The following is a 14,735-nucleotide window of genomic DNA, read 5'->3' on the forward strand; positions in this document are numbered from 1 at the left end:
CAATATAAATTTTCCAACATTTTGGGAGAATTCCCACTCCTTTCTTACTATTACAATGCTCAAAGTAAACAAATTCATCCAAATTTCTCATTATTCACAATGGGGGAATTCCCCTCCCCCATTCACGAACACCTTATTATTTCAGTCATGTTCTCACCTTTCCACAGTGTTTACATTTTCCTTCCTGTCTTCGTCTATGAACCCAGTGATGTCTCACGATCAAATTCTGAAAGTGAACATTGAATATAATCAGGTAGGAATATATTGAAGTTCTAGTGTTAAGAGCGTTGGGCTTAAGATTTCAGATTTAACATCGTCTCCATCTTACCCAGGGTGTTATAAATTAGGTACGCATTGGCATTCTTTTGAAGGATGGCAACAAATTTTGGGAGTCTTTGAAAGAGGGATAAAAGTGTTGATAGTTTTGAAACGGGGGCCACAAATGCTAGTAGTACTGAAAAGAAGTCACAAGTATTGGTAGTCTGTGGATGAGGGGCCCAAAACTGTTGGTAGTCTTCGGAAGGTGGCCACATGTGTTAATAGTATTTGGAAATAGGCCACAAATCATCAAAGTTTGCGAACCACTGGAAAAAAAAGCAGAAAATAAACTCACCTCTCTTAGATTTCTTGTGCTTGCCTCACGATATGTTACTTTGCATTGGAAACCAATCTGAAAAAATAAAAACTGTCAGAAAAAAAATTTCTACCCCCACTTTGGGGAATTCCCTTTCACCCTACCAGTTTCCCCAACAGTATTGGTCTTAGCATCTGTGAATACATCCAGTTGCTTTAAACTCTTCTATAGTATATTGACATCGGGCAAATTTTTCTAAGTAAAACAACTCTTAGTGTGTATGCAGTTGTTTGCTACTAAATTTTCAGTATTATTTCAGTTTAAGCGGGCTTTGACCAAATTTGAAAAAAAATGAATATAGCTCTCAATGTGCTGGTGCTTGCTTGCTGATTACTCTAGTGTAGTAAGTACTCTTTTGCCCATTTTGAAGGTTCAAAATCATAATTCAAGAACTTAATATAAAATAACAAAATAAAAGCTTTTAGCGAGCAGTCATTGCTTAAAACTCTTTTACCAGTGCTCTTTTCTCGTTCATTCAAATAATCAGGATTTGAGCGAAAAGAACATAGCATGTCTAAAGCGACTCTAGCATAAAGCAAAAAATCATTCACTTATAACAAACAGAATCTTACTAACTTTGTCTAGTTGGTCGAGGCAAGCATCATGGACGATTATATGGCAAGCAGAACATTTCTTTCGTGGACCAGATTTCTGCAATGGAAAATATTAATATAGAACTTTAATAACTATTGAGAGGGAGATAAAAAAGGATAGAATGACTCAGTAATTCAGCAAACCATAGTTTTGATGAGTAAAAGAACCCTGGTTGGCCATGTGATTTGGACGAATAAAAATTTATTTTGTGAAATTCTCGCCATAATTCATAACCGCTGGCCAGTAATGGCTTTTTCTATCGTCCAAGACCAGGCATCTAAAACGAATAACTGTTGACTATATCCAATATGAATTATAAACCGATTTTAATAAATATCCCATGGGAGAAAAAGCCAATTACATGGCTTATTCATATGACAACTCACAGGATCTTGCCAGTTACCAGTCAGGATATGGAATTAACAAATCAGATATTTATCTCAGAAATATGGTTTTATTGGCAGAGGAAGCCGTAACCAGAAACAGGCTAATATGGATGAACCCACTTATCAGCTTTCCTCTCACCCATGACAAATTAAAAAAATTATATTTTCATTTGAATATTTATAATTCCATTTATTCTCATTCAGGCCTAACGGCATTACCAGGGTGAGTATTTATTAAATTTAAAAGACAAGATTTTTTTATATATCCAGTGATCCTATCAAATAAGTACTTACCAGGCATAATTGTTCACCAACGTAGCATAGATCACCAGCTTGGTTACTTGGGGCCCAGATATGTTCTCCCAGTATCGATGCCTCCTGAAAAGGAGAATTTGAATGGATGAGATCAGAGTATTTCTGGCGGAATAATGGCCTAGTGCAGCAGTTCGCATCCGGGGGCTCATGACCCACCAAGGGGGCTACAAAGTGGTTGGAGGAGGGCCACAATGCTAGGCGCAAGAACCCCCCACTCCCACCTATGAAATTCCTGTCTAAGACCCTGGCCTGCAACCTGGGACCAAAGCCTTATTCAGAGCTAACGATTTAAAAACCCATATATTGTTTGTCTCGGTGACCGTACATTTGAACCCACGTACATTTGAACCCATGCGTATATCCACGGGTTCAATCTATATGCGGGTGCTAAAACCCATGGGTTAGGGTTAGTATGGGTTTAACTATCCGTGAAACAAAAAAAATTCCATAGGTGCAATAGCATACAGGTGCAATTGTCATGGGTTCAAATGTAGTGGAACCTTTGTCTCGCATGTGCATTCAACTTGGTTCCATTTTGTAAAGCAGCGGTTCCCAACCGGGGGGCTCGCCCCTCCAAGGGGGCCACAGAGCAGTAGTAGGGGGGCACAATGCTAGTCGCAAAAATGATTTTGCTTTTCACTTTACACGAAAACTCCCGGTTCTTCCCAGATTATTCCTTGATAAGGTTATTTCACAGGGTGTTTTCGCTTTTTTTTGCATGAATTGTTTGAACACAATGGGATTTGGAACCAACCAGTCAAAACAACACTATAAATACCACTGAAATGATACACAGGGGGGCATGAGTGCTAAAAGTCCACGGAAAAGGACCACAAGTCATAAAAGGTTGGAAACCACCGTTGTAAAGGGTTTCAAATTTAAGTTTCAGTTAAAACTCGAAACCTGGGATCAGGCTGGAGTGATTTTTCAAATGACTCAGAAATTGGAGTCAATGTAAAGCTTTTCAAATAACGAAACTTACAGTCCAATCTACTTTTGACTTCGGTTCCATTTTTCTGGGCGTCATCGGTGAAATGGAGGGAGAATTTGATAACGCCAGATCATTCATGTTATAGCCAGCTTTTTGTATTGCCTTCCTGAAATTTAGAAAAAAGATTTTTAATACATTTCTCGTGCAAAAGATTCGACCACTCAGTGACCAGCATTCATATTTTTAGCAAACATAAGATAAGATTTTACATATTTATCCTAGAGGAGAGGAAAGCCGATAAGGTGGCTTAACCATATGGCGAACCACGGCCTCTCGTCCGGTTACTAGTTCATGTCGGGTATGGAATTAGCTAGCCAGTTATTTGGTTTTCAGATGCGGGTCTGGCCTGGTAAATGTGAGTTTTCAAAAGTCTTGACGCTTTATGAAGCGTTCAACCTACGAAAAATTAATTACAATATGATAAAGAAAACTGCTTTTTTTACATTTCAAAAGGAGGTCTTATGACTCTCAATCCTCAAACCCTCTCCCATGGCTAGAGGCCGTGGTTCGACAAATGGATCAATCCATTTTATCAGCTTTCCCCTAGCCTAGGATAGGATGGGATTTACATATTTATCCCGGGAGAGAGAAAGCCGAGAAGACGGCTAAACCATATGGCGAACCACGGCCTCTCGTCCGGTTAACATTCCACGTCGGGTATGGGATTAGTTAGTTACTTGTTCCCGGAAGCGTGGACTTTAGATAAAAATAAAAACTATCTTTACACAAACCTCATTTTTTCTTTTATTTCCAAACATTTAGAAAAAGTGCATTCACAACATAAGCATTATGAAGAATTCATAGCATACTGCAGACCTAAATTACGACTGTGTGTGAAAGAACATCAAAGACAATACAACTGGTCATTCCTGTATTCCATAATTTCATTTTTTTGTTTTTTCACAAAGTTGATTAATCAATTTCATATAAATGAGTTGACGGAAACATACGAAACTACCTAAACCCAATCTCTGATCTGACGACTTTTAAGATGTAAGCAAAGCCCTTTCTGGATTTAATTTCATTAACTTCGTCTCTGGTTTAATATTAACTTCTATCCCGACCTTCCTTACAAACCACAAGTAAAAAAAATCAGCTCTGACTGCGTTTTAAACACATAAAAAACAAATCGGCTACCCTTGAGATGATTGATTGACTATTCTTTTCTTTTTCTAGTTTAACTTTCTAGTTCATATCTGACTTGAGTCGCAAAAGCTGTGTATCATACAACAAACCAAGTATAAGAACAAGAAAATATCATGTTATAATTTCCTAATTAACAATCGGGCACACAAAAAACACAAAGGTAGATAGTTGCGATCTAATCCGATAACAACTGAATATAGCCGTTCTTAGTCTCACTACAAATATCGTCAGAATCAGTGCACAGTGATTCACTGACGAAAAAACAGAGAGAAAAGAGCAGTGGTTGAGGTACGCGCTGTTAAGGCACGCGTTACTCTTATCAACCGCATGACTATTACAATGTGTCCAGAAAATTTCTCCCGATTTTATAGTAATGGCGAATGAAAATTTCCTTGTCTTTGTTTAATAATAGTTCTTATTGTGCTTGTATAGTAAAATTTATTTTAATTTACAATTGTTATTACAATAAAATCGGGCGAAATTTTTAATTGTTATTACTGTGAAATCGAGGGACATTTCTTGACATCTTGAATATTCGTTTGGATTCTTACTACAGTTGGGTAAGCGGATTAGAATTCTTCAACATGAAAGGCAAGATGCACCCTGCACTAATGAATTATACACAAAATGCATTTTTTTGTTATATTATTATTTACCTCAAAACTCCATATATTTTGAGACCCATAGCATCAAATATAACTAATTCCGGATTTATTTGATTATTCGGTTCGAATATTCGATCAAATTATTCGAATACCTATACCTAATATTTTTGAATACCTATGTGTGCATTTTAGAGTGAGAGAAACACTACTTTTCACTATAATATTTACCTCAAAATCCCATAAATTTTACGAATTTTTTAAATTTGAGCTATTGGGAAATCAATTTCAATGCATAATTTATGTTACGATTTATCTTAGATTTATGTTATTATCATGTATAGAAATATACATAATATTACAACATTACCCATGGCCATATATGATAAGATAACAATCGCCTAATTTATTTGACTGGAACCAAAGTCAATAGTAATAATGTTAGGTGTTTCATTACACAAAGTAGACCACAGCGGGGGAGCCGAAGTTAGGCATTTATACCGAATATTGGAGTCAGATTTTGGACTATCCGGATTTAAGTGAAAACTACAAATTTCTAAAATCTGGAAGTCGGATTTAAAATTTGAATTTAAGATTAAAAGTAAGCTTGTAAACAGAAAATTTTCGAAATATTGTTATTCCGGAGTCGGAGTCAATTTTACAAATCCGGACCGTCATCAGGACATTCGTTATCAACCGATAAATCGTCACTCGGAAGGAGTCTAACTCTAAACAACTGCAACAACCGTTTGACACTAAAATCAAATTTACCATTTTCGTAATCGATTCCGGTACTGCGGAATTGTACCTTATTCAATTTCCAAATTTAAAAAAGAATCTACTTTGCGATAAAATGAATTACAAAAAAAAAATCGCTTTCATAAAAGATTCAATTCCGACAAACAACCGATCGAACGAAGCCTGTCATCAACGTAATTCAAAATCTGTCTTATTGACGCCATTTAAATTATGACGTCACAGTCATTCTTTCTAGCGCAGACGACACAACAACGATACATGAAAATCGGTCTTCAGAACAAATTTTCACATTGAGATCTGCTATAAAATATCCAAATCGTGCAATTCTATCAAGAATACTGACTTATTACCGGCGTACTGGAATCATTAATAAACTACCGGCTGTTGTACGTGTCATTCGCCCACCTTTATGAAAATGTTATTTCATTTAAAACGCGTGAGTAAAATTAACAAGTATCCAAAGTTATCCAAAAGAAATATTGCCATAACTACCGGGTGTAAATAATTAGATGTATATCTCGCACTTTATAAACGCTAATAAAACCGTTTTCTATCAGCGCTTTTGAGAAATTTAAAATCTCAGACCAAGAGTTAGAAGTACATTCGTATCATTGATTGCTTATGCGGGAAGCGTACGGTCATGATGATCATTTACGATAGTTGCTAGAATTATCGCTGTACTCACTCAGCCAAACCCAATGACTTTCAAAATGGCGTGTTTGATTCCGACTTATGTACTCGTCATGGCGCTCATGCAAATCGAACGCCTTTCTACCCTACTTTGGGAACTTCGATAGATGGAAAGAAAATTTATAAAAAAGACAAATCATTTGTGATGAAGTAGATAATCTACCACAAGAATTCACAAAACTCTCGTGTATCATTTGCTTCACACTTGTCCGCTTCTGCAATTCTGAACCGCTTTGCCACACTTGCCTCTTCGTTTTGGGCTGGGACAGATACATATTTGGCAAAAAGTTAATCAAATGGAGTGAGGTTCATACAACTGGGACATATAGGACATTTGTGATCCGCCGATTTGAAGACACCGCAATAATCTACCAACTAATACCACGAACATTTATTGTTAGTTCAAAACACCTTTTATTCAGTTGTTCAAGAAAACAATGAATTCATTATTAACTTTGCATATTTGTGAAATGTGTAGGCTGATAAGTGCAGGAAGTAAGCTACCAATGTGATATAGGTTAAAATAACATCGAGGAAGTAGATACACTGTTGAAAAACATATTCAATTTTCAAACTATATAAAACGACAAATCTTGAGTCGATTCTAAAATCATGCAACATAGCCAAAACCGCCTTTTTAAACTGATACCCACAATTTACAAGGAATGTTTCAATAACGGTAATAATATTTGTACAAGCATCAGAAACACTTTAAAATTAGGTTGAATTTCCGTTTTTGTTAATAACAATGAGCTATTGCATAGGATGAGTCAGGTTTCGAGCGTGTTGTTCATATCGACTCATTCATAATGTACATTAAAAGGTTTGTTGTATTTTGTGAGAATAACTTATATGCTGTTCATTAGTTTGGTACCAATCCACTTCATATGCTTACTCAAACCATTTGCCTAAAGTTTTATATCTATCCTAACCCAGAACATACCACGAATCCCACTTCATATGCTTACTCTAACCATTTACCTAAAGTTTTATATCTATCCCAACCCAGAACATACCATGAATCCCACTTCATATGCTTACTCTAACCATTTACCTAAAGTTTTATATCTATCCCAACCCAGAACATACCACGAATCCCACTTCATATGCTTACTCTAACCATTTACCTAAAGTTTTATATCTATCCCAACCCAGAACATACCATGAATCCCACTTCATATGCTTACTCTAACCATTTACCTAAAGTTTTATATCTATCCCAACCCAGAACATACCATGAATCCCACTTCATATGCTTACTCTAACCATTTACCTAAAGTTTTATATCTATCCCAACCCAGAACATACCATGAATCCCACTTCATATGCTTACTCTAACCATTTACCTAAAGTTTTATATCTATCCCAACCCAGAACATACCATGAATCCCACTTCATATGCTTACTCTAACCATTTACCTAAAGTTTTATATCTATCCCAACCCAGAACATACCATGAATCCCACTTCATATGCTTACTCTAACCATTTACCTAAAGTTTTATATCTATCCCAACCCAGAACATACCATGAATCCCACTTTATATGCTTACTCTAACCATTTACCTAAAGTTTTATATCTATCCCAACCCAGAACATACCATGAATCCCACTTCATATGCTTACTCTAACCATTTACCTAAAGTTTTATATCTATCTCAACCCAGAACATACCATGAATCCCACTTCATATGCTTACTCTAACCATTTACCTAAAGTTTTATATCTATCCCAACCCAGAACATACCATGAATCCCACTTCATATGCTTACTCTAACCATTTACCTAAAGTTTTATATTTATCCTAACCCAGAACATACCATGAATCCCACTTCATATGCTTACCCTAACCATTTACCTAAAGTTTTATATCTATCCCAACCCAGAACATACCATGAATCCCACTTCATATGCTTACTCTAACCATTTACCTAAAGTTTTATATCTATCCCAACCCAGAACATACCATGAATCCCACTTCATATGCTTACTCTAACCATTTACCTAAAGTTTTATATCTATCCTAACCCAGAACATACCATGAATCCCACTTCATATGCTTACTCTAACCATAGTGTTGCCTCAAATTATTTTGGCTTTTTAAAGCCAAGCTGAAGACTTTGATTTAAGCAAACCTGAACAAAAATATATTTATACATACATATATTATTCCCATATACTGTAATTTATTGTGTCTGCAGCAAAAACTATTAGTATTACAATAATACTAAATAAGCAAAGAATAATAGTAACACACTGGCTAACTCATCCCATACCCGACATGGACTGATAACCAGACGAGAGGCCGCGGTTCGCCATATTATGATTGAGTCGTCCTATCGTTTTTTCTCTCCCCCAAGATAAATATGTTAATGCTATATTATCACACGGAAATACATTGTAAAAATTCCTTCCCAAAACGATTAAATCCCTCCCAAGTCGGGGAACACTGTTCTGGTCTATCTTCTGCTCAATCCCATTTCCTGCAATTATGAAAAATAAATCATATTCTATCCCTATATTCTATACCAGGGTGGTCCAAGGTTGTGGGCTCCGCGGGCCATAAAATTATTTTGGCATTGGTCGCAGGCCACAATAGTATCAAGAATAGCTAAACAGTGCAATACAAAACAAGCACTTCTATTGTGTAAACACATAGGTATCAGGCATTGCCAACCTGGGCTAATGGAATCCGTATCCGATGTTTGGTTTTCTATCATGCCCATATTGTTAGCATATATTCCCGATCAAAACTATAGAAATCCAGGTAACAATTTAGACTGCCCATCACATCTTCAACTTCGCTAGTTGCTTCAGCTAGCCATCATACTAGTCAATTCAGTCACAGTAGTGATATAACAACAATGTGTCAAACGATTTTTCTGATTTATTTTATGAGAAGCAATTTAAAATATCATATTTTGATTACTCTCCGAATGCGCCGCGGGCCACAGATAATGGAGCGGCGGGCCACATGTGGCCCGCGGGCCTGGATTTGGACCACCCTGTTCTATACGATACTTCTTCTCAGTCAAAATTAGTTTTGATAATGATAAAAATCGCGGGTATACATACAAGTGTTCATAAAGTCCGTTTACGATTTCAATTTCCTTATGAAGTCAGTCCTCAATCTATCTTAACCAGGTTTGCTGTTTTTTAATCAGTAATTGTTGAAGTATATTTACTTCGTTTAATACATCTGTAGTAAAGGCCAAAACAATATATGGTATCGATAATTCACTTTGTAATTTTAAACATTTTACAACACACTATTTATATTTTCGTTATCTAATTTATTGAATCTCTTATGACTAACAGCTTAGCAAATCTCTTACTTGGTCGTGGTTCGCTTTACGATCCAAACGACTAATCCCACTGCCTTTGCTAGGAAGAATACAAAAAACCAATCCTATTTATACATTTTACGTTTTATTCTCACCACAAAACTTTTGCTAATGATAATATACCCGCATATTAGTAAATATGTGTCATTGTTAGGCAGACATTTTTCTGTTGCTAACTCTAGACGATCGCTTCGCTTTACGATCGAGGCGACTAATCCTACTGCCTTTGCTAGAAAGAATACAAAAAATCCATCTTGTATATACAAAATACGTTTTTCCTCACCACAAAAATTTTGCTAATGATAATATGCCCGCATGTTAGTAAATATGAGACATTGTTAGGCAGACGTTTTCCTATTTCTAACGCCAGACGGTATTTTCTCCCATATACGTCATTAATTTAGATATGGCTCGTCAGGACGAGAGACAAATAAATATCAACACAGACTGCCATCAGAATAATCGTGATTGAAATTTATCCAAATTATCATTTGTGAATCAACGCCAAATTATTTTTTTTAAATCCGTATGTACTTGAAATTCCACCGAATATTGAATTCAAATTAAGTTCGAAAATACCACGCATCAAAATGAGACACTAAATTATTTCAAGCCATGAATTTTTTCATTATTCAGAATTACGAAACATATCTTTTAAACTTCATGTATAAAACAAGCTTAAAGAAATTCTGATAATAAGTGTCTGTTTTTTCAAAACTTTAATGCCAAATCTAATCTAAGTTAAATTGCACGGTAAAATGTCTTTCACTCGTAACATAGTTTTCCACAGGAAGCCATTGATATATTAGGAGCATTATTTTGAAAGGACAAGAAACTTCAATCTATCCTCTCGTGCATTGCCAGCTCAATATATTAAACGCCGGATGAGGGGGTTGGGAAATAGCTGGGAAATAGTTGGGAAATAGTTAGCTTCGCACCATTGGCTTATCAGCCAAGCACATGAACCAAATGTCTGAATCTGCGGTTCCTCTCGTACTGAGCAGAATTACTATCGCAACAACACTACATCAGTAGGGTAAAACTAACCTGTCTCACGACGGTCTAAACCCAGCTCACGTTCCCTATTAGTGGGTGAACAATCCAACGCTTGGTGAATTCTGCTTCACAATGATAGGAAGAGCCGACATCGAAGGACTCTATACTCTATACATTTTCCATACTCAGATTATCGAAATCGATGTTAATGTCCTGACAGGAATCTCGAAAAACCATTCGGTTATTAGTAAGACATTCGCAAAAAAAAGCAAACGTAGTGCGGTCAAAATACGTAGTTTACTGGTGCTAGTAATTGAACACTTGTGAACAACAAAATCAAATTTCTTTGAAAATGCACTGATGGTCTGTGCTTTTAACCAATGAAAATCTGCGAGTAAGCTTTCCTATAAATACGCAATTGGCGTATTTAACTGGTGCTTGTAAGGGTTCTAAAAAAACTCTCCGCAGGATATTTCGCCGTAGGAAATATCACCGTATGAAAAATCGCCTTATTTAAAAACGATTCGTTATTTAAGAGCATACGCTGAGCTTAACTCCATAAACCTAACTGTTTTAATCACAAATACTTGTTTTACAGCAAAATCCTCTTGCGAAATTTCCTATGCGACGAGATTTCCCATGGCGAATTTTCCGGACACGCTTGTAGGTGAGTGCTTTAAATCAATAACATAAAGTTTCTCTCAGCCCTTGTTAAAATTAACCGTCATCCTGTTTATAACTTTTACTAGAACCGAGTTACGCATGATATTGCCTATATTAATTCAAATTTGATACAAATGCAATTGTGCGCGTCTTAGCAGAAAAATTTAACTCCAAACATACGACGGCACTTATACTGCCAATAATACCTCATTATTCTATAGGTAAAATACCATATATTTCGACTAATAGAGTATTACTCCAGACATTAATAGATCCTCCACATAACTGAAACTAAGCCATATGTCCAAGCCATAGCGAAACTACGCAGTGACAAAATGACAACATACATAGTCGGCTGTCGTCTGCTGAACTAAATGCTACTGTGTGACGACAAAATCGGTTGTCGTCTGCTGAAAAATTATTATATGACGAAATAATACACTGTCGTCTGCAGTACAAACTATAATATGACGACATAATCAGCTGTCGTCTACTAAAAGAACTATTTTGTGACAAAAAAATATAATGAATAAAGCCTTTTCAACGCAATATACAACAAATCTGAAACCTCGTAACTTATGATAGAAGACGGTACAATTGAACACACAACTAATTCCTGCCTACATCGACCTCACAGTAAGCGAGGAAACATACCTCTAAACATATTGTGACGCATGAAACGAAATAACTGCCTTCAGAGATCGGTTACAGTGCGTATAGTACTCATACACTACCAATATTAACCCGGATACTACAATACCGATATTTATCGCAGAAAAACGAACGAAAGTAGCGGGAGGGTTAACGTCGTTTTCATTCAGTCTTCCGTGTTTTAATGACGTAATATTTATGTGAGCAACTATGGTGGCCTGATCGTTGTTGGTTAAAGTTAACGAATATTTCAAAATTGGCCAAAAAATGGACACCAGATTCAACACAAAGACGCTATAGGCATAAATGCAATTTTGCGTCATTACAGTGAGACATAGATTCATACGTCTCTTCCAACACCATTTTGCTCTATTTTTGAGCGATTTACGTTTTCTGGGGTGCAATCTTTTCACCATATGAACCAAACGATGAAATTACGCGCTTATATGCCTTGGAAAGTCTGTAGAGTGATTCTTTGAGTATTGGCAGATATCAATGGCGACTTCTATCCGGCTTTGTTCGGATCAAAAAGCACGAGTGAGTGTCGTATTACGTTATTATACAAAACAAATTGCATTGAAACGTACACCAAAAGATGACAACTGGTTCATAATGATAAAAGCTAATGATGAAAAAATTCATTTCTAAAAATTGTGACATAAGCTACTTTCGTTTTACTGCGCGATTTAGTTGAATACCTGCAACAATTAATTAAGGGATGGTCATAGATCGGTAATCTAGAATTCTTCTTCGCAATTAACTCAATTCCAAAATTATGAATGGATGGATTTATACCAAATTACAACACACAGGGCGGCGCAAGGGTCATTTAAGATGTTTGATATTTTAGCATTTAGGGTCTAAATAGATTCCCCCGATCCCACATCATATGGCCATAGAATTACACATTGCTAAGTGCTAGTCTGGGGGAAAGGGGACCTTCATACGATACATACGGTATTCTGCATCGGCTGGACTCGGTACCCCAATCAGACGAACGCTCGTTATGGACAAGTAGTCCACTCGTTTACCTATATGAACACATGAGGATATTTCTAGTTAGGTGTTTAGTATCTGACACACAGCGCGGTGTGTTAGCGTTTGATTGAAAGCAAAACAGATAGGCCACTGAGTTTTGTACACGTCGTCACCCTCGTTCCCGCGTATCCATGTGATAATTTTTTCGGAAATTTAAAACAAAATTACAAATATAAAGATATTTACTCCAAACTCTTCCGTATCATGATCTGAGTGTGAGTCATACGAACTCCATGTTCTTTCTTGTGAGCGAGGCAAGTCATCAGATTTGACCAACTTGTCTGGTTTCTGTTCCTACCCCCAAGTGCTCTAGGTAACGGAAAATTGCCATAGCAACCAGGATCCTGCATCGAGGCTACTGACGCTATTGAAGGAGTCGTGGACGCCACGAGGGTGCTCACTGAAGTGCGGCCTGGGAGCAGGCGCGGTGGGGCACTCAGTGTTCTGTAGGTCGAAGGGAAAGTGACCGCGCTCCTTCGCCTTTGTAAACGACTTTTCCTTTCTTCCATACTTCTGTTTATAATCAGGGGGTTACTGTTGCTTCTCTGGTATGACGTCACTTCTTCGTTTTCGTGGATGACGTCATCAATAGCTATAATGTCACTGTTTGATGAGTTTCTTGATTTTGGTCGCCTTCGAGAAGGGGGTCGAGTCGTCCGGGGCTGCCCCCTCCCACTTGCTCTTGAAGAAATTGAAGAATGAGAACTTGTTGGGGATTTTGAACTGTGTCTCGATTTATGTCGCGTATATCGGTGATTTTGAAAATTTTTGCGCGCCTTCGCCACTCGGGTGGACGATTCGTCACTCATAAAAGCATTGTCGTCATCTGTGGACTCTGGGATATTTATTCCGTATCGAGCCAGTGACTCAACACTGCCATCTCCCGACGATAAATTTTGCATTTTTAGCAGAGTGTTTTTATTTCTTTGATTTTTCCTATTCAAGATAATCTCATCATCATTATCTTCGTCATTGTCAATTGCTACGTCATATCCATATCGATCAAATGCATTGTTATTAGAATCTGACATTGCGATTCACAGTGACATTCAAAGTATGAGTAAACATTACTAAAACATATCATACTCTATAGACTCGACAGAACGGGCTGAATATTGGCTGTGAGATATAAGAGACACGTTATAAAAAGTAATGCAACTAACAAAAGCAAACACGTAACAAAAAGATGGAAATTTTCATTTAATTATAATACAGAAATACTCTTTCTCCCACAAAATTTGCAGTTGTTGTTGTACGATTTAAACCACTCAGGGCGAGTATTACCCGGATTATACCCAGAAGCAAATTCATTTGTACTCTTTTACAATACTACTGTTGTTAAAAAAAACATTGTGCAACATACCGATGATTTCATCCAATCTCTCAATAACATCTAGAACTTCATCGAAACATATATAAAACTGAAATCACTAGAGACTTGTTCATGGCAATCCCATGGCCAAGTCTGGCTTAAAAGGTAAGTATCACAAGTATCAATGACATGGCAAAGCACGATAATTACTCTCCTACACAACCGAACCAAACTTCCATCTCTATCCTACACAAATATACAAAGTTTATTAATAATCATTTCTTTCGTAACCTTCTCGTAGGCTTTCCTCTCATCCAGGATAAATATATAAATCCTATCCTAAGCCATGTTTAGTGATAGAAATAGTCAATTTATAACGCACAAATTGAAGTGATTTTCTCAATTTTCCAACTTGACATTACATCTGTCACGAGGGGCACTTGAATGCAATTGAACTTCAAATGTCAACTTTAATTTCCCACGTCAACGAGTGGAAAAGTTTACACGACAGAAAATATTTGAATTTAACAACGATATTCGTCTGCACATAACCAGATGACCTCGTTATCTTAATCAGAGCAATTCAAGAAAATTCACAATCGACGCATTAGTCGT

The 14,735-nt window shown here is 36.7% G+C and overlaps 1 protein-coding gene across 5 annotated transcripts in view; it reads right to left on the reverse strand.

Moving 5' to 3' along the window:
* Positions 1 to 14,735, reverse strand: part of LOC120335722 (diacylglycerol kinase zeta-like) — an 88,068-nt gene that overhangs the window by 25,824 nt on the left and 47,509 nt on the right. For 2 of the 5 annotated variants that reach the window (XM_039403312.2, XM_039403310.2), the window contains exons 1-6: positions 12,995 to 13,927; positions 2,912 to 3,026; positions 1,909 to 1,992; positions 1,211 to 1,285; positions 614 to 670; positions 158 to 226 (exon numbers count right to left, since the gene is read on the reverse strand). In XM_039403312.2, the coding sequence (XP_039259246.2) occupies positions 158 to 226; positions 614 to 670; positions 1,211 to 1,285; positions 1,909 to 1,992; positions 2,912 to 3,026; positions 12,995 to 13,839 (1,245 nt within the window). In that variant the 5' untranslated portion in view covers positions 13,840 to 13,927. Of the gene's footprint in view, positions 1 to 157; positions 227 to 613; positions 671 to 1,210; positions 1,286 to 1,908; positions 1,993 to 2,911; positions 3,027 to 3,651; positions 3,788 to 9,191; positions 9,323 to 12,994; positions 13,928 to 14,735 lie in introns of those variants that run through there. The other 3 variants (XM_078119463.1, XM_039403314.2, XM_039403311.2) reach the window with 3 other exon arrangements.

Source organism: Styela clava, chromosome 2 (assembly GCF_964204865.1).
Source record: "Styela clava chromosome 2, kaStyClav1.hap1.2, whole genome shotgun sequence".
Lineage (NCBI taxonomy): Eukaryota > Metazoa > Chordata > Ascidiacea > Stolidobranchia > Styelidae > Styela > Styela clava.